General features: G+C 45.4%; 1 protein-coding gene across 5 annotated transcripts; it reads left to right on the forward strand.

The window, feature by feature from the left end:
• Window positions 1–1,703: 1,703 nt before the first annotated feature.
• Window positions 1,704–19,377, forward strand: lsp1a (lymphocyte specific protein 1 a). 5 transcript variants are annotated; one of them, XM_061774953.1, is made up of 13 exons: window positions 1,704–2,035; window positions 5,315–5,485; window positions 6,397–6,664; window positions 7,444–7,580; window positions 7,656–7,854; window positions 9,131–9,244; window positions 11,369–11,412; window positions 11,784–11,865; window positions 12,674–12,811; window positions 14,194–14,289; window positions 14,403–14,489; window positions 14,575–14,677; window positions 18,972–19,377. In XM_061774953.1, the coding sequence occupies exons 1-13, from the start codon at window positions 1,719–1,721 to the stop codon at window positions 18,992–18,994; spliced, it is 1,779 nt and encodes a 592-aa protein (XP_061630937.1). In that variant the 5' UTR covers window positions 1,704–1,718; the 3' UTR covers window positions 18,995–19,377. The 5 variants fall into 5 exon arrangements, with proteins under 5 accessions (XP_061630937.1, XP_061630935.1, XP_061630936.1 ...); XM_061774951.1 differs by having other exon boundaries at window positions 7,444–7,854; XM_061774952.1 differs by having other exon boundaries at window positions 5,315–5,470; window positions 7,444–7,854.
• Window positions 19,378–19,636: the final 259 nt, after the last annotated feature.

A 19,636-nucleotide genomic window follows, 5' to 3' on the forward strand; every position in this document is an offset into this window, starting at 1 on the left:
TCAGTTCTTGAAATAGATATTAAATAATACAATTGAAAATTACATGAATTGCTTTATCATTAAAATTAACAATTTTATTTGTTAAATAGTTTTTTTCCCCCATAAAACTGGTTAAATAAAATGAATTCATTCTTTTCTTCCTATTCATTCATCTAATTAAATAATTAGGTAATTGAGTAATAATAATAATAATAATTTACACATTAAGAAAAAGAAGTAATAAATAAACAATAAATAATTATTCAATGAAAATTCCATCTACATCTAACACATTTTTATATTTATCTTATTAAATGTGTTGTTCAATTAGGAATAAAATAAAATAATAAAATGAATGATACCTAATACAATTTTGAAAAATTGTTCACTACAAAAGTATTAAAATAAACGATTTCACCATAAACGTTTGAATTTCTTCCCCAAAAAATGTTTTCCTCATCCATGCAGCATTTTGCCCATCAGCCGTCTAAAAAGAGCAAACGAAATGTGTAAATAAATAAAAAAGTTGTAAAATACAAACAATAAAACACAGTCTGAACTGTAACGAAGACGAAAATTCGCATTTTTTCAACATTCTCAACTGTCATACAAGCGTAAAAAGAAGTTAAGCGGTGTTACAGGAAAACATGAAAACAATAGTCTGTCAACTTGAACTGTTTTTTTTTTACTTTATTTTTTACACTGCAAAAAAAAGTTAGCCACGCTTAATAACAGAAGGTACAGAAAATAATACCGTCATTTATCGGCATATAAATGTGAAAATAAGTTAGGCACTGGTAATGATAAAACCATAAAACCCAAGTTGTTTAATTTCATTCATTCATTCACCGCTTCTCCTCGCTCGGGTCGCGGGCGTGCTGGAGCCCACCCCGACTATCTTCGGGCGACACCCTCAACCGGTCGCCAGCCAATCGCAGGGCACATAGAAACAAACAACCATTCGCACCTACGGCCAATTTAGAGTCTTCGGTCAAGCAAGGACGCATGTTTTTGGGACAAAAATAAAAACCATAACAGTTGAATGGTGGTTTAATCTCCTTTTTAAACATTTTAAAAAAAAATTCAACGTGTACAAATCAGTTAAACACAAATAGTAAAACATAAGCATTAAATATAAAATAGAAAAGGCAAACTCAAACAAACTTAAAACATAAAACAAGAAAGTTGAACAATGGTTTAGTCTCATTTTTTTGACGTTCTTTAGTGTCCTATAGGTGTAAAACAAAAAACAAAACAAAAAAAGTCAAGCACAAATAGTACAATATAAACGTGTAAACAATATAAGTCAAGTTTGTGGCGACACAGGAGGCTTCCTGCGTTGCCTGTGACGTCACTTCCTGTATTGAAGCAGCAGAGTGATGTCGCAAACTTTGTCGTTTGAGCGGCGTCATACTTCCCGTGTGTGTGCGTGCGTGCAGTCGCCGTCTCGCACGCGCGTTTGAAGCCGAGTGCTGTCGCCATGGCAACCTTTGCGACAACAAAGTCCAACACACAACAAACAATTGAAAACACACGCGCATACACGCAAACCAAACACTTTTTCCCTCGTGCTTTCAATCGCAGGCGGACGCAAATGTTGGGGTGTTTGGGGGGGGGGGGGGGGGGGGCACACAGGGAGAATCAGCTTTCAACCCCCGCCCACACAACAGAAGGATGCTGAGCTGCTCTCAATGGAAACCACATGTAGGACAACGGAGGGGGGACTGGGGAGGGCCGTGATGACTAAACCTGCCCCCGCACGCCCCCCGCCCCCATCCCTCCCGCCCGCCGACATTCCCGACACGCCGTGCAGGGGAGGGAAGAGGGCGAGTGCAACAAAAGAGCCAGCGGCGGCACAAGCGCAGCGTAGCCGCACCGGAACGTCACCAGCGACGGCAAAACATTTGGCACCCCAAAAGCGGCGGCGGCACGAAGCGACTTTCGGACTGTCGGCCCACCGCGAGCCCAGACGAGCCCCCCCGCAGGAACCCCCGAAGATGTCCGAGGCGCTGTTGAGGAGAAACTCCAGCAAACAAGGTCTCCAGAACCTCATCAGGTGACTCCCAGCATACAACAATTGTCCTTTCTTGGATTTTCATGGTTGTGGTCTTCAAAGCTCCCGCTAGGAATCATTTGGGTCATAACGGTGTGGACACGGCCCACTCAATTTCCTTTGGAAAATCAATGCATTTGAATGATTGGCAGTTTCGAAGGACAAAACATGTCATCTTTCATATATGTGTCCCAAATGAAGTTTTCTGAAGATGCTAATGACGTTTTTGGATCTATGGGATTTTTCATCTCAGTTCCTGTTTTTTTGCTTGTGGTCTGGAATTGGGATGACTGAAAAGTTTTGGGGTCAGGAAGGTTTGACTTTGGAGAGATGTTGTCGACATTGATTTGGTAGAAAGGTGAGCTTCTTTCTGTTGTTGTGAAATCTGTTGATGACCCCAGGGGAGGCTTTTGGGTCAGGAAGGTTTCGGGTTTGGAGCCGTTTTGTTGATCTGGCTCGGCTGTCAAAGTGAGATCTTGGGGAGCGGATGCTGGACGTGAAGCGTTCCGACCCCAAAGAGCGACAGCAGCGAAACAAACTCTGAAGAAGAAGAAGAAGAAGAAGAAGAAGGAAGGAAGTCTCCCATGCTCCCGGTGCCAAAGTCTCCCACAAGCTGCCGAGGTGCGTTTTCACACTCTTTCGTCAACTTTGAACGAGTTCATCGACGGGTTGCCGGAAGCGAACGTTGTTTGTTTGCGGTGTTGTGAGCTCTCGCTGGGATTCTGGGTCACCGAGGTTTTAGGGTTTTGACGGATTTGGAACGCTCGGGCGCACAACATGTTGACACCGATTTGGGAAGAGAAGGGAGATTTGGGTTTCGCTTGTGGCACTGCGAGGAGGCCCGGACAGGATGTGGTGTCGCTTTCACAGGTCAAAGGTTACCAGCTTTGCCCTTTTCTACCTTGTGCGGGGGTCACAAAGTCGAGGGCAGCGCTGCAAAAACGTGTGAATTGGTCTTATGTCCAGTGAAAACATCTGACTGTATTTACTTGAGGACAGTTTTGACATTTTTCAAAATGATCAGCGAGATAAAAACTCTTATTCTAAGAATCTTATCAGAGTCGTCTTTATCGGCCAAGTACGTTAAACCACGAGGAATTTGTAGGATCTGTAGTAGGACGACAACAGCACACCCCGAACCGGTCGCCGGCCAATCGCAGGGCACGTAGAAACAAACAACCATTGGCACTCACAATCACCATCACACCTACGGGCAATTTAGAGTCTTCAATCAACCTAGCACGCATGTTTTTGGGGATGTGGGAGGAGAAAAGCCACGCAGGCACGAGGAGAACGTGCAAACTCCACACAGGCGGCGCCGGGATTTGAACCACGGTCCCCACAACTGTGAGGCAGATGTGCTAACCGGTCGGCCATGCTAGTTCCATTTGGCAACATTTTTCACTTAAGAAAAAAAGGGGAACTGAGATGAAATAACGAGAAATAAGATCAGTTCACGCAAGTCATCAGCCAGCGCCGCGTCATCGGGACAGCGGCCTGTGAGTCATCGTGATGTCATCACCCAGCGCCGCCTCGCCGGCGCGGTTCCTTTGCCAGCTTGTGAGTCGCGTCTGAGCGATAAAAGCAGGAGGCAGGGCCAAGTGTCACCTCGCGATGATGTCATCTCCCCAAAAAGCATGTTTGACCGGTTTCCGTGGCGACGCAGCAACGTCATCATGAACTTTATCGCTTTTATTTTGACGTCTCTCAGACTGGTTTTATTTTGAAAAAGTGTTGGAGTTTCGTAAAGTAGTCGAGCAAAAACGCGTGTGTGCGCGCTTATCTCAGCGCGGTGATGATGTCATCGTTCGGGAAGCTGAACAGCTGTAAACAGACTGCAACCTGTGACCCGTCCGTCCCACGCGCGCACACACACACACACACACACACACACACACTTACACTACCGTCAGATAAGAGCCCGAGGAATGTTGTTTTTGTTTTTTGAGGGTTATCAGATTGACAGGCGATTGAGACCCCTCCCCTCACCGCCGCCCCCCCCAGGGAGTCTGCGGATGAAGAGAAAGTCAACACAGCTCACTTCCTCTCACCTCACCTCCCGTTTCCTGTTTTCCAAAGTGTACATTTTGATACAAATTCGGTGCTTTTTAATACAAATATCTTGTTGTAAGTGTTTTTAGCTGGAAGGAACGTTAGCCGGTAGCGCTCGAAACACGACGAGCGTGTTTGTTGACAAGTCGCGACTGGTTTCGACCGGTCGTGACATCATCTCGTCCCGGCACGCGACCTGTAATTATTATTATTATTCTCGATCGTTGTTGCGTCATACAGACGATGACACCGCGTCTGAAGTCTACGAGGACGCTGCACTTTTCTTCACTGGCGACGTCTTCCACATCCCAAACAAAAACAAGCAGGCGGCCTTCATCGAGATTTCTTTCTGCCTCACTTTGTATTTTTTTTTTTGGGGGGGGGGGGGGGTTATCTTTCGGCGGTGGAGCTTTGAAAAAGCAAACTTGCCGTCCAGCCGTGCGCCGAGCTCGCGACCTCTGTCGCCTTCGCTTCCTGTCACTCGCACAGGAAGTACAAAGGAGGACAGGAAGCGGATACAGATGATTCTCAAGTAATATTTGCCAAAGTTTGAATACCCAAATGTCTTCACCGTTAGCATATTTTGCGGAGACACGCTAATGACATTTTTGGGTCGAATGTATTTTTCTCCTCTTTTCCGTGAAAACTACCTCAAACGCATGTTGAGTTCCTTTTTTTTTGCTTCTTTTCCAGATGTCACTCAAGCTGTCTTTCGCGTTAACGCCACCGGAGAGATCGTCGCGATCTTGTGACACGGCAGCCATTTTGCACTCACACAATAGCAGACAGCAAAATGAATGCCCTTATTTCTCAGATGTGAATGAAAATGTATGAATTTGTGAAAGCGTGGGAACTATTGCATGTCTTTACCGTTATTGTGATTGTATCAAGACAAGAGCGTAACAGCTTTAACGAGTAGTTCATTTATGCACGAGTGTCCGCAGAGTTTGAAGGGCAACATGTCACTTGAGCATCTCACGCCATTTTTAGGAAGCTGTCTTTACCGTTATGCGCTTTTGTCTTTAGCGTTATAAAAAGCGTATTTCATTGGGCCGCCACCGTTTGCTCTGTCAATAAGGATTGCCTTCGCTATGAAAGGCGAAAATTTCAAATCATTAACTTTTGGAAAACAGGACTTGAAGCGTGGCTGTTTCAGCCCGGGAGACCGCCACGGGTAACGTCCGCCACGGCGCCGATCTCGCGCGCTGACTGCGATTTGTCGTCCGGCAGGCTGACGGCTCAGAGGAGCGTCGAGGACGCCGAGGAGGTCGAGCGAGAACGCAGGCGGCGGGCCCGGGAGGACGTCTGCCGCGGGAAGTGTGACGCGGCGCCCGCGGGCCACGTCGCCGACCGCGCCCACGACGACCGCGCCCACGACGACCACGCCCACGATGACCACGCGTACGTCTCTCGCACACGCCGGCCGTCGTGACGCAAACGCCGAGGACTGCGGCTGCCGTGCCGTCGCAAATATGTTTTTTCACATCACTTCCTCCTTCTAAAGTTGACGCTTGTGATTGGCTCTCCCTGGTCATGTGCCATTCTGCCGTAGTCTCAAACATGACATAGTTTTCCAAATATGACCTCCGGGCGCCACCTTGTGGTGAAATCTATCAGTGTGTTTGAGATTTTGGGAAGTTTTGACTCACAGTTACACTTGAACATAAAATAACATTGACTTTTTGGTCTTCATAATTTGGGACTTTGCATGGAACGTGAAGCCATGTCTAAATTGTGCACATTTGTCATTAGGTCAACATGTTTTCACGTGCATTTTTGAACAAGTATTTACATTTGATCATGCGTTATTATTTGCGTAGCAAACAAATTTGTGGTTAATTCCAAAATAGCGATCTATGCTTTGAATCCAAAAGTCATTGAAGTCGTTGCACAACTCTTACAACGACATTTTCAACAGTGCAACTTGTAATTGTAACCAAGCGCATTGCGCATTTTTTTTCTGTAAGTCTAATGTCGTGGTCTTTAATCTCGCTGACACTTTGAACGTTGTGCCGCGGCTGGTGGATTTTATTTTGCGGCAAATGTGGAAGAAATATTGACTTTAGCCGCGGGTTTCGAGCGAGCCGAGCGAGGTCGACGACCTCTCGCTCGGCCGAGGTGACCGACGACCGAGTTGACGTCAGACACGGCTGGAAACGACCGCAAACAACATGCGGTCGTTCATGTTTACACAAGCTCCGGAATGTTCTTACTGAGATGCATTCTTCCTTCCTTCCTTCCTTCCTTCCTTCCTTCCTTCCTTCCTTCCTTCCTTCCTTCCTTCCTTCCTTCCTTCCTTCCTCTCGGTCCAGATTTGACGGCGTGCAAGCGAAGCCCGGCGGCTCGCCGTCTCTGGAGGAGGACGAAGGCTTCAGCGACTGGACGCAGCGCAGAGAGATGAGGAGACAACAGCGCCTCCTGGAGGTCGCCGGGGGAGGACGGGACCGCGCAGAGGAGGAGCGCAACAGCGCCACCTTGGAAGGCACGTCCGCGGGGTCCGGCGCGTCTCGGTCCACTCGCGTCCGGCGTGACGATGAAGACGAAGACGGCGAGACGGCGGAGTCGGACGACGCCAGTCAGGTGAGCGGACGCTTTGTCCCGTTAGCATCCTCGATGACAACTTCAGGAGAATTGTGACATTCTTGTGCCGTTCAACACATCTGGTCGCTGTGTGCCTCTTCTGTGGTTCTTGTGTTGTTCTTGAGTGCTCCCTAAGTGGTTCTATTGTGTGGTTGGTGGTTTCTGCATGTTTCTAGTGTGCTTCCTGTGTGACGCAGATGTGCTTCTTCTTTAGTTGTGTGGTTCCTTGTCCATTTCTGGTTCCTGCGTGGTTCCAGTGTGACTCTTGTGGGCTTCCTGTGTTGTTCCTGGATTATTCTTGTGTTGTTCTTGGGTGGATAATTCCTAATTGGTTCTTGTGTATGGTTCTTGGGTGCTCCTTGCTTGTGTGCTTCTTGTGTGGTTCCTGATGGACTATTTTTGCATGGGTTTCTTGTAGGTTCTTGTAGGTTCCTGGTTGGTTCTTTTGTGGTTCCCGGGTGGTTGCCGTGAGACCCTTGTGTGCTTCTTGTGCTCATGTGCTTGTCAAGTGGTTTTTGTCTGGTTGTTGGGTGCTTGCATGTTCCTGCATGGTTCTTGTTTGGTTCTTGTGTGCTTGGTGCGTGGTTCTTGTGCTCCTGATGTGACTGTTCTGCTGATTCTTCTCTTCTGTTGTTCCTACATCCTTCGTGTGTGGTGCTTCTTTTTCAATTCTTGCTTCTTTTGTGTGCTTTGCGGGCCGTTATTGTGTGCGGTTCTTGTGCGCCCCAGGTGTAGTTCTTGTGTGGTTCCTCCTTCTAATGTGCAGTTCTCATGTTCAGGTGGAGGAAAGACAACAAACGCAAATGTCGTACATGTCTGAAGTTTTCCTTCTCCGAGATCCCGAACCCGATGCGGATGCTGCCCAACAGGAAGTGACATTACAACCCAGCAACCAATCAAAGAGCAGGTCCCCCGGGTACATGCTAACATGCGAGACACTGACAACATCAGCATTAGAATTAGCACGTTTGTCAAGCGTACGATATGTCAGGTGCGGCGAGGCGGAGAAGATCCGCCGCGGCCTCCTGGAGGAGGAGAGCCAGGAGCTGGAGCAGCTGAGGCGTCGCCACGCCCAGGCCGAGCGCGAGCTGGACGAGCTCGGCGGGGGGAGAGAGCTGAGGAGACGCCTCCGAAGCGACGAGGAGCGACGGCGACAAGATGACCAACGGCAGCGCGTCGCCAAGGAGGAGGTGAGCGCCGCCCACTGTTGGGGAGGAACCAATTACATGTCGCCAGATGACGTTGTTTCATTACATAATGTATGTCATTGTAATTCATTATATTACTGGGAGGTTAGGGGTCATTAAATGACAGTTGCTTTTGGAAATTTCCATGATTACAATTTGAGTTAGATTTGAAAAATTGCCTCAAAAACCCGGATTCACTTCCTCCTTCTAAAGCCGACGCTTGTGATTGGCTCTCTCTGGTCATGTGGTCATTGTCATGACATACTTTTGGCTCTCTCTGGTCATGTGGTCATTGTCATGACATACTTTTCCAAATATGACCTCAAAGCGCCACCTTCTGGTGCAATCTTGAAAAGGTTAAATTCATGATGCATCAAACCTTCGAACACATATAGGAACACTGACTTTGAAGCAGTTTCATCTTGATAATTTTGCCCCTTTTATGGAACATTCATAATGAATCACAATTATCAAATGAAGCGATATTGTCTAAATTGTGCACATTTGTTATTAGGTCAACATGCTATCATGTTTTCCACATGCTGTGCACATATAATTTTATGTATTTACGTTTCATCCTTTTTGTTATCAGTTGGTCTTTGTGCAAAGAACAAACAAAGTAATTTCTCGTGTGTAATGAACATTTTTTCCCCCAAAAATTGTCAAAAGTCAATAGCGCGCATTATACACAGGTATAAGAAATATGAAACGAAATGTTCACGTTCTATAAATGTATGCCGCCACCTAGGGTTGTGAAAAATACGTACACTTTCATTTTTTTACATTGAAGGGTGGCTGAGAATCATGGCCTCCGGTCCAGGGGCGTCAAAGTCATTTTTGTCACGGGCCACATCGCAGTTTCGGTTCCACTCAGAGGGCCGTTATGGCTATAAGCCCATATGATTGCCTCATATTATTACATAGACAAATGTTTTGTTTTAAAAGGGGGGTTGGTCACAAAAAATGCTAGCAATATCTCAATATTTGTAAAAGGGAAGCCAATTTGCAATTTTGGTATTTTAGCAAGAAACACAAAGTCGACGCAAACTCCCGCGGGCTACGTAAAATGACGTAGTGGGCCGGATCTGCCCCCCGGGCCACCAGTTTGACACCTGTGGCCGACACGCAGGCCTTTATCAATATAACTTTAATATATCCTAACTTTTGGGGATTTCATTCTGATATTTTCAGAGGTTGAAGTGTGCATGGATAGAAACTTTCATTTGATCATTTGTTCACGTTTGATTGACAGGGGGATGTCTTTGAATTTGATTGACAGGAGGCACGTCGGCGCACGGAGAGGAGGAGGAGGGACGCGGCCGAGCGGGTGAAGAGCTCGAGCGACGACGGCGGCGCCGAGGCCTTCGGCCCCATCAAGACGCCCACGCACAAGGTCAGTGGTTGCCTAGCGACCGCAGTTGTTGACTTGGCCGTTCGTAGGCAGAATTGCATCATGTTTCCATGGGGACAAAATTGCGCCCCAGCGCTTAAAACGTGTTTGGTCGTTGGTGCTTTGCGAAGTCGAAACCTTGTGCAGTTGGAGGGGAATGCAAGTTTGACTTTATAATTGTACTAATATCATCAATATAATATAATAACAATGAACAACTTTACTGTCTAAATATTATTTGTCATTACTGGTTATTAGAATCAGCACTAGACCCAGTCCAGTCCAAGATTTACCATATTTTTTCAATAATGAAATATATATAATACAAAAAAAACGTACTAAAAATGTTGATTATTTTTAAAAAATATTTTAATTATACAGTTTTACAATTATTCTTTTATGTTTTTTTTGTAATCTTATTTGTTAGAAATGGTTATTATAATTGCAGCTAACAAAGTTTAACATTTCAATTAAGAAATATATATATAAAATATATTTGTACTGCTGTTTTAATTCTATTTTTATTTGATTTTTTTCCTCTTTGTTTTAAATATTTATAAGCTGCTTTTTTTTCTTTATCTTTCAATGCTTTTAATCATGTAAAGCACATTGATATAAATAAATTTGCTTTGCTTTGCTTTCGTATAATTGTAACGCTAGTCATAATCTTTTTAAAATAAAATACATAATTTATAAGAAAATCAATCCATAAATACAAAATAAGAAAATATTATAATTATTTTAGATGATGATGTTGATGATGATTATTCGAGACAAGTGCTCGCTGTTGATTGGTCAATATGGTAACCAATGAGATGTTGTTGTTACTTCACAGCTGCAGTCACATGACGCATGTTGCTTCGCTGGCCACACGGCTGATGCTTTATGATATTTACACATTTTATTAATTTATATTCATTTGTGCACATTTCAAATGTCCTCACCGACGTCTTCAGGACGCCCGACGATGATGTCATGTTTGAGGCGTGCATGACTCTGCATGTCTTTTTGTAGTTGACGCGTGTGTTTGTGTGTGTCTGGAGGAAAGTACATTTGATTGAAGGCACTTCGCTTCCTTTCATTACACCCAACTATGCTGCAGAGGCTTTGAAACTAAAAGAATTCATAAGACTAAACGTACGTTTGAAGCAGTCACTGATGGCGTTGCGGCCCACTCACTCAAAAGTGTAATTCACACACACAAAAAAAAGCCTCTACAACACCGGTGTCAAACTCAAGGCCCGGGGGCCAGATGCGGCCCGCCGCCTCATTTTATGCGGCCCGTGAAAGCAAACCATGCTCGTCAACTTCCATGATTTTCGCTCAAATCTGTACCCAAATTCTCATAATAATAAACAATAATGTTGAGATATTGCATTTTTCTGTTACCAAACCCTTCTTCTACAGTAACTTAAACAATACTTGAACAAACTATTATCCTTGTCTTCGGATTTCAAAACTAGTTATCCCTCAATATGTTTTGTCATGGTAATAATGTTTTGGTGATGATGAAACATTTATATGGTTTCACTGTTCTAACGGGCCTCCGAGGGAAATCATAACTACAATGCGGCCCGAGACAAAAAAAAAAAAGAGTTTGACAACCCCTGCTCTACAGCGTGTCCACCACTATGATTGGCTGTCTGCTTCAACCAATCAAAGCTTACAAACTGAAGCAAGCGAATAATGTTTCAATCAGCTTGTGGGCACCCCAAAAAAGAATATTTTTTAAATTCATTTTACAGACTTATTGACATTTTTAAATAGTTTGAACCACCTTTGAAACCCTTTACGCACATTTAACACAGCCTTCAAAGACTTTTGAACACGTTGAAAAACACTTTTATACATCTTTAAACACTTCAAACACCTGAACAGGTGATTTTACACACTTTTAAACAAACTTTTAAACACCTTTGAACACATTGAGATGATTTTAAACACATTTGAACACCTTTAAACACGCTTTTAAAGACCTCAATTCTATTGGACCCCCCCTTTAAAGACATTTTGAAGTCTTTAAGACATTGTAAAACATTCCTTTCCTTTCCTAAAAACATTTTATCTGCAAGTCATGACTCCGTTCACAATATGTCCTCAGTTCCTGTTTTGTCGTGTGACTTCCAGATCACAGAGAGGACAGAATCCCTCAACCGCTCGCTGAAGAAAAGGTGAATGTTAATATTGTTCATGTTCAAATGGTAATAATGCATTACACTTATATAGCACTCGTCCAACGCCACTGTCACACCCGAGTGGCGGTAAGCTACTTGTGTGGCCACCGCTGACGGACTCGTGGCTGCCATTCTGCACCTACGGCCCCTCCGACCACCACCAAACAAACGGTCACATTCATTCATGGGCAATGTGGGTCAAGTGTCTCACTCAGACGGACCCTCCGGTTGCACGCCGCCTGGACCGTACCCTTCGGAACCCCCCCCCTTTGCACGCCACTGCCTGGAATTCCGAGTGGAAATTGCTTTTTGTCGTGTTGTCAAGGCAACGAGGTAATTATTTGTTTTCATTGTCTGTCACTGGTCAGTAACAGTTTCAAAAAGACGCCAGCGCTCGTCCTCGCCAGCAACATCGACGACAAGATGGAGCAGTACGCGCACGCCGTGGAGGTGCGCACCCACGCACACACATTCATTCAACTTCCTGTGTCTTGGTCCTCTGCATGTTAATCTCTCACATTCGTTTATGCATCTTTCATTCTCCAAAAGTGTCAGAAATGGAAAATTTCCGATATTTTCATTGTGAAAGGAACCATTTTCAATACATACTACATGTTGATTACACGTATTGAGTCCAGCCGTTTGAACTCTTTTATTTGTATTTTTTTTAACATCACAAACTTTTTTTTTGCATTTCAAACTTTAAAATGGGTTAATTTGACCCAGGGTATCTGTAATTATTCCAAAGAGAAACTCCAATAACGATTGTTTCGATTTTTTTTGTATTTCTTTACCTTTAATTTGACCTGCAGGATAACAGTCGGGTAGAAATGTAGCATACTTCTCGTACGAATGTGACTTTTCTGAGCGTCTTTGGTTTTGACCGAACAGTTTCCCAAAAAGTGTAACAGCTGCGACAAGGGCAAGGTTAGGTCAAAGTTCATCTCGGTCAAAGAAACAGAATTATCCTCTGTCTGTGTGGAAAACAAAACTAAACCCCAATTTTGGTTTAATGCAGCATTTCCAGAGCTCAAACTTTGACAAACTCCTACTCGGGAATTTGCTCAAATGAGCCCAAATCGGAAGCGGGTATACTAGACTGAGGGGTCACGATCAATTGGGAAGCTTTTTTTGCCTGCAACATCTGATGTGGGAAGAGCATGGTGTCATGTATGACAAAGTTCAATGATCATTTTGAGGAGTTAACTGTTTTACCAATCAATCAATCAGTTGTGACGGTGTTTCTCTTTGGTTCCAGAACTCTCAGGAACCTCGTGGTTCGAAGGCCTCGGTGGCGGACCTTCCCAACTCGCTGGAGGCCGTCACCTCCAAAAAGAGCTTGTTTGAGGCCGGTGAGGCGTGGACCAGCAGCCCCCCCAAAACAACTTCCTGTCGGGTAAGAGATGCGCCGGTAACTCCCACATTGTCCACCTTGACTGAGCAGAGATCTTCAACTTGAAAGTCTGACTTGGATGCTAACATGGTAATATGTAAACATAGACAATAGCATTAGCTTTAGCTTCTCCTAGCTCAAATGTTAGTGTATTTCAAAAGAGCTGGTGTCCTCCTCAAAGCATAACAAGATGTAACCATTTACAGCTCCTACTTTGAACACCAGTCACTGTGACATCATCCTGAGCTTAAAGAAACGTAACGCAATTGTATTTTCCATCATGGCCGTCTCGTCTATTCATCTAAGGTCATCATCTTTTTCGTGTGTCTGTGTGCTTCTCAGAACCTGAAGCTCTCATTTGAGATGAGAGGTTTCCTCAAGAAATGTGTCGATTGTGAGTCTTCCAGGTTGTGCTAATGCGCAAAAAGTTAAATGGAGGCAACTGGACTCTTGTTGTTTGTTGACGACGTTTCACCTTTAATTTAAAAGGTCTATTTACTAACGTTGTGTGTCTCTGATGAGTGTATCTTGAGGGTGGTCACAAGAGGCTTGTTGCTGCTGCTGTTGTTGTGTTCGTATGTGGCTGGTTTAATGATTGTCTTACATAACAACCAGTTGTCCAAATTGTGGGAAGAGATGACTGCTGTTTTGAGAGACATGTAAACGAAGCCAGCTACACGATGCCAAACTAGAAGTTTGGGTGAGGAGGTTTACCCCATTACTTGTTCTGACGTCTCTCCCCAAGAGAGTCCCAGACCGTGGCTGAAGCGGACACTATTGAGCAAAGTTTTGAACGAACCAACAGTTCAACTCAACTCAATTTTATTTATCGCGCGCTTTAAAATCAACCGCAGCTGAAACAAAGTGCTGTACATCGATACAAATGCAACATAAGACAGTTGATCATAACATCATTTACAAACGTCATTTCAGACATAATTTATCCTGTTCGGGGTCTCGGGACGCTGGAGCCTATCCCAGCTGACTTCGGGCGAAAGGCAGATTGAGGACTGGCTGACTCCAAAGTAAAGTGCATTACAGTAATCCAGTTGCGACCTGATGAAGGCATGGATTACTGTTGACCTTTGCCATCTGCCAACAACACCAATCCCCTTGTGTCTATCCCTAGGGGACACACCCACCAGAGATATCAATACAGGAACTCCACACCAAATATTTAGAACTGAAAAAAGCAATTAAAACTGAAACATCTTCAACAGCCCTCAACAACTTTTGCAGATTACCAAGACCTGGATGACTGACAATCAACCAGAGGTTTTTTTTTTTTGAGAAACTCCCCACTTTAAATGAGACCTTCAAGTTCTTGTTGCTGCTGCGCTCTCTTGCTTCTCTGTTCTTTACCGTCTCACATATTCACCAATCAGGATGCTGATGGCTTAAAGGTGGGTGTGGCCAACCTGATCACCCAGTGGGTTAAGGGTCAACCCGACGGCGGCCGACCTCCGCAGAGCCGAGCGGCGGTGAGTAACATGGCGTAACGTGTGAGTCTACAAACTAAACTGAGGCGCTGTCGCCGTGCTAATGCCTTAATGCTAACCTAAGTGTTAACTCATGACCACTTTTGTCATGTCAGGATGTGAAGTGTGGGGATGTGATGCAGAAGAAGAACATGTGGGAGGTTATTGGAGATTCATCAGGGAGGTCCGCCGCAAACACCAAGGTGACACATGCTAATGCTAAGTCGTACGCGTGTTATTATTATGACGCGTGTTGATGTTTGTTTTGTTTGTTTGTGCTGTGGTCAGGGCTCAGGAGCAGTGAGTAAGAAGTTCAAGTTTGTGGTGACAGGACATGGCAAGTATGAGAAGATCTCTGTGGACCAGGAACATGCGATGAACGGAAAGTCTGGTGAGAGAAGTCACAACCACATTATATTAACCAGAAATGACTCTTAAGGCACATTTGCACCATAACTGAATAGCAACCCTTAGTTCTTGGTGAATGTGTTCCTTGATTTTAAAATGTCAAGGTCCCCAGAGCACACCAGCAATGTAAAAGGTTCCTGGGCCTCTTGAAACAGGGTCTTCTTTCGATTCACAAATAATCCCAGGAACAAATTTTGAAAAATTTGTTCTTGGAACTAAAGGTCTGAGGTCCCCAGAACAATGATCTAAATCACCTTTAGTGTAATTCAGATCAATGACTGAAGTCACTGCACCAGACCTGCATGGTCAGGAAAAGGTTCCTGAGAATCTTGAAAGTAGAAACCCCCTTGCAATGTCTTTTTTTGGCTCCAAAATATTCCCAGAGACTACATTTGTGCCACTATTTGTAGTGGTCCAAACACACAAGGTGCCCTACAAAACATAGGTCTTAAAAAGTTCAATATCTGAAATTCAGAATAAGAAAAAAACTAACCCTATCCGCAAACCTTTAATCCTAACCCTACTCTAACCCACAAACTCTAAACCTAAACCCACATCCCTAAACCCATGACCCTATGCAAAATCCCAAACCCTAACCATAGCCCTTATCCCTAACCCTTAACCCTAATCTAACTCTACCCTAACCCCCGAACCCTAACCCACATTAGCTGTTAGTAGTTCTGAAGTAATACGTAATTGACAAAAATTGGCAAGAGGTGAAAAACTTTGCCTGGTTGGTTTATTTTGAGAATCCCTCAGAAGTGAAGTTGTAAATTCAGATTTAGATGAAAAAAGTAAGGCGAATGCACAAACAGAAACATGCACACAGGGGGGGGCGGGAAAGAACATTGCCAGACAGTGAATCCAACATTTTGGCACGCCCAACTCTTCGTCTTTTCAACTTTCGCGACGACCTTCAAAGCTTCTTGACATTCTGTTGACAAAAACCTTCTCATTCTAGATTCAATTCAGTCTCTTCTAGAACACAACAAAGTAAAAAAAAAAAAACGGTGTAAATGTTACTATTAGTGTTGTCATTCATGACACAATCTAAATAAAAGCATCAAACTTCAGGACAAGCGAGTAGCACCATGGTGAATGTCAAAGACCACCAAAGGAACATTTGGAACAAATCAGAGGCTTGTTAATGAGTTGAAACATCAAGGCTTTTAATCATCAGACAAACGAGACGCTCACGTAAATTCCAAACAAGCAGAACCAAAACCGAGCGCAACTTGTTCAGGCCTGGTGATTACAAAGGAGAGTCCACGCATGCACACTTTTCTTGACTTAAGCTATCCTGAAATATCCAAGAGCCTTCCTGGCCTCTTAAGAAGAGCTGAAACCTTTGGCGGTTCTGTTAAAGTCTTTTGGTTCGTCGTCTTTGGCCTTGCGTCCGATCAGACCCATCTCGAAGACGGTGGAGAACTTGGTGAGGGGCCTGGAGGCCGCCTCCCTCAGCTTCTTGGCGTCAAACTTGGGGCTAAAGAGCAAGATGGGCAGCCGGTATGCAAAGGACGGGATGTCCTTGGCCTCTTCCCTGGCCTCGTCCTCGTCTTTCTTCTCCTCCTCCATCTGTAGCTCTTCCTTCTTCAGCTCGATCTGGTGCATGATGTTCTCCTTGCTGGAGAACATCTGGAAGAGGACGGCGTCCCACATTTTGCTGGCTATAGGGGGTGCGGAACCGGCGGTGTGGACCCCCTCGCTTTGGTCCGGGCCCTGGTCCGCTGCCTCTGTCTGTGGAAACGAAGGCTCCTCCTGCTCCACCACCATGTGCTTCTTCAGTCTGGACCAGCCGCTCATTTTGGATTTCAATGCCTTCGGCTTCTGGAAAGTTTTGGGCGGCTCGTCATCTTTCTTCTCAGCTGTTGCAGATGTTCCAGTTTTGTTGTCTTTGTCCTGACTTTGGGTGGATCTTGCTATTACCTTCTCAACCTCAGCGACTTTCAGTGACTCCTCAAGCTTTGCCTGACCTTGGTATTTGGAGGGCAGGACTTTCTCTTTGCCAAGAAGCTTTCTGACTGCCATAAGAGGATCTTTGTCAGGAGCAGGAGGAGCTTGTTTGGCCACAGGAGGTTTTGGAAAGTCTGTCTTCTGGTGGACGGGAGTTCTCTCCTCTGAGGTTGGAGATTTGATGTTTGGTGTTTCTTGGATCTGTTGTTTCTTCTCTGGTAGCAGTGGAGGAACCACCCTTGGTACCGTTTTCGGTGTCACTGCTGAGGTTTCGGGTGTCTTGGAAACAACAATCATGGGAATTGCTGGGGCAGCAGAGACCTTCTCCTCAGTTTTGGGGCTCTCTTTGACTTCCGAGGCTATCAGTTCTCGCGTTGCTGTTTTACTTTGGGTAGATGCGGCCTCCTCATGAGGGGTCGCCTGAGCTCCGGTAATTCCAAAGGCCGGCTTGTGCGTTCTGATTCCACCGTAAGCGGCATACTCTACAGGTGTCAGTCCACGGTAGACAGACTTAGATTTGGGCCCCACGAGAGTTGGCGTCTTTGACCTCTGGAAGACTGGGGCGGGTCCACCATGGGGGGACGTCCCATACGTGGGAGTTCTCGGTCTTTTAAAAGCTGGAGATGAACTGAGCAGCCGGGATGCCTCGTAGGTTGGAGTTTTAGGCCTCTGATATCCAAAGCATGTCACTGCAGGTGTTAGCTCAGCTGTCGGAGTTCTTCTGGTGAGATCGGATTCTGATTTGGACTTTGTAATCGTCTGTGGGAGGCTCGCCTGTACGTCCCTGTTCAGAACCGTCAGAGGCACATTGATCTCAGGAGTCTTGGCTCTCATTTTAGGGGTTCTCGACCTCTCTGGCTCCATCATCACTGGTGACACCGCAAACAAGAGAGGGTTAGGTTTGGAGATCTCAAACACGGGCGTTGCGGCACGCTTTGTCGGGGTTCTCGGACGCCCCGTGAGGCACCTTTGCGATTGCATTTCCTGGGTTGGTGTTATGACTCTCATTTCAGATGTGGGTGTGGCTCTCCTGAGCTCGATGATTGGAGCTACTGCTGCGTTTATTTTGACTTTTGCTGTTTCTCTTCTCGCGTCTGCAGTTGGTGTTTTTGATTGTGGTTCTGAGGATACGAAGGTATTTGGGGTCATAACACTCCTGGCCTCAAATGCCGGGCTCGCTTCTCGGTTGCTTTCAGTGTTGACGATGCTGCCGATGGCGGTTAGGGCAACTGTGTCATACACGGGCGGCGTCCTGGACGTCTCGTAATAGGATGTGCTCGCTGTGTATAAGCGTATTTGAGGAACCTCGAACATGGACTTTGGAGATTTCGAGGGTTCGGTTGCTTTGAACGTTGGACGAGGACTTTTTGGCTTGATGAACTGAGTCAGCACAGTGAGAGGCCGAGTCAAAGCTTGAGCTCCCGGTACAGGGCAGGAGGTCAGATTGGGTCTCGCTGGTTTTGGCTTGGTTGGTGGGGCTGCAGCTGGTCTGAGAGTTTCTGGAAAAGGACTCAAATCTGGGGTTTTCACTTCAGGAGGAGGCGCCCTCAGGTGAGGCACAGAGGAAGGAGGTTGCTGAGCGATTATAGAGGGCATCGGCTGGACGGGGACCATCGGCGCGGGTGGCGCTGGAGACAGTTGCGGCAAACTCGAGTACAGAGATGCCGCAACGCTGCCATGTTGCGGGTATGACGGGAAGGCGAGCGGCTGAGGCGAGAACCTGCCCGCTCGAGAAAAGGCCGCTCGCTGCGGGTACGGCGACGCCACATGCTGATAAAGCGGCCGGGCGGCGAACCGGGACGAGCGTTGGGCGGCGTAGAAGGCGTACGGCACCTCAGGAGTTTTGGGCGGTGTGGAGCGGTCGCTGCGCTCGAGGTCGGGGCTGGCTTCATTGACGGGGGAGAGGCTGGATCGGAAAGGGGCGGCCGACTGCAACGCCTGCGGGGATGTCTTCTTTTTGGCGTTCCGCTTCAGGAGTTTCTGGAGACGGGCGTTGTCCTTCCCGGGCTTGGGGAATAGGGGAGGCGGGTACTGGAGGGGAAAGAGTCCGGGCGGGATGGCGGCTCCGTATGCGACCGCCATGAGTGCCTCTGCCTCCTGAAGACCAAACCACAACAAGTGTCAGACTAAAACACACATCATCTTAAATGTTTGTGATTTTGTCATTGTATATAAGCTGTTTTTATTTACCTGTTTAAAACATTTATTACATATCTGTTGGTTTAAACTTGAAAACATAACGGTAAAGAATAAAAATCTTTTTGGTGAAGGTGAAGATTGATTTTTCTTAACAATAAGAGATATCTTTTTTGTGTCTTTTCCAGATTTCTGTCCAAGAGACTACTGAGGTGGTCTCCTTTCGCCAGCTTGCCCCCCCCCCCCCCCCCCCGCCCAAAAAATAAATAAATAAACACTGACCTCCCCCAACACTTTATCAGACTTATTAAACATCATACGTAGACAATCACGTAGTTGTTATGTGCCGTGTTGTTTATGTACGGTATCCGCAGACAGCTATTGTTTAGCAGTGGTACAGTTAGTCGTACGTACATTTATTTCTTTGTTTACGTCATTTACAATCACTGTACAAGCACTTCCTGTTTGCTGTTTCCTGTCTGTTTACCTTTCAATCATTGAGGCCTTTTTGTTTTCCTCCTTAAAACATTTATTGCGCTTGTATGACTTTGTACTTCCCTTTTTAAGTCAATAAAAATCTTTTTTTATACTTTTTATACAGTCCCTTCCTATTTACCAATTTCTATACATATGAAAAAAAAGGTTGTACTGTAGTTTTTGAAGTAATATGTATTTAAGATAAAGTCATATGTTTTCAGTACTAAACATTTTTTGGATTAAAGCGATGTATTTTTGAGGTAAAAAGTACTATTACGAAAATAAAGTTTTTTTGTTTTGAAATCAGAGTCCCAATGGACTCTCGTTTGCTCACTTTGTGCGCGTAGAAGGGAAAAGGCGCACAGTTGCGCACGTT

Source organism: Phyllopteryx taeniolatus, chromosome 5 (genome assembly GCF_024500385.1).
Source record: "Phyllopteryx taeniolatus isolate TA_2022b chromosome 5, UOR_Ptae_1.2, whole genome shotgun sequence".
Classification (NCBI taxonomy): Eukaryota; Metazoa; Chordata; class Actinopteri; order Syngnathiformes; family Syngnathidae; genus Phyllopteryx; species Phyllopteryx taeniolatus.

What these genes read in the sequence shown, in the direction of transcription:
- lsp1a (XM_061774951.1), top strand. Translation starts at nt 1,719, where the DNA reads ATGACTAAACCTGCCCCCGCACGCCCCCCGCCCCCATCCCTCCCGCCC. An exon ending in AGCGCGTCGCCAAGGAGGAG is followed by an intron (nt 7,855 to 9,130) that starts GTGAGCGCCGCC and finishes TTTGATTGACAG; the next exon opens with GAGGCACGTCGGCGCACGGA. An exon ending in GGTCCGCCGCAAACACCAAG is followed by an intron (nt 14,490 to 14,574) that starts GTGACACATGCT and finishes TGCTGTGGTCAG; the next exon opens with GGCTCAGGAGCAGTGAGTAA.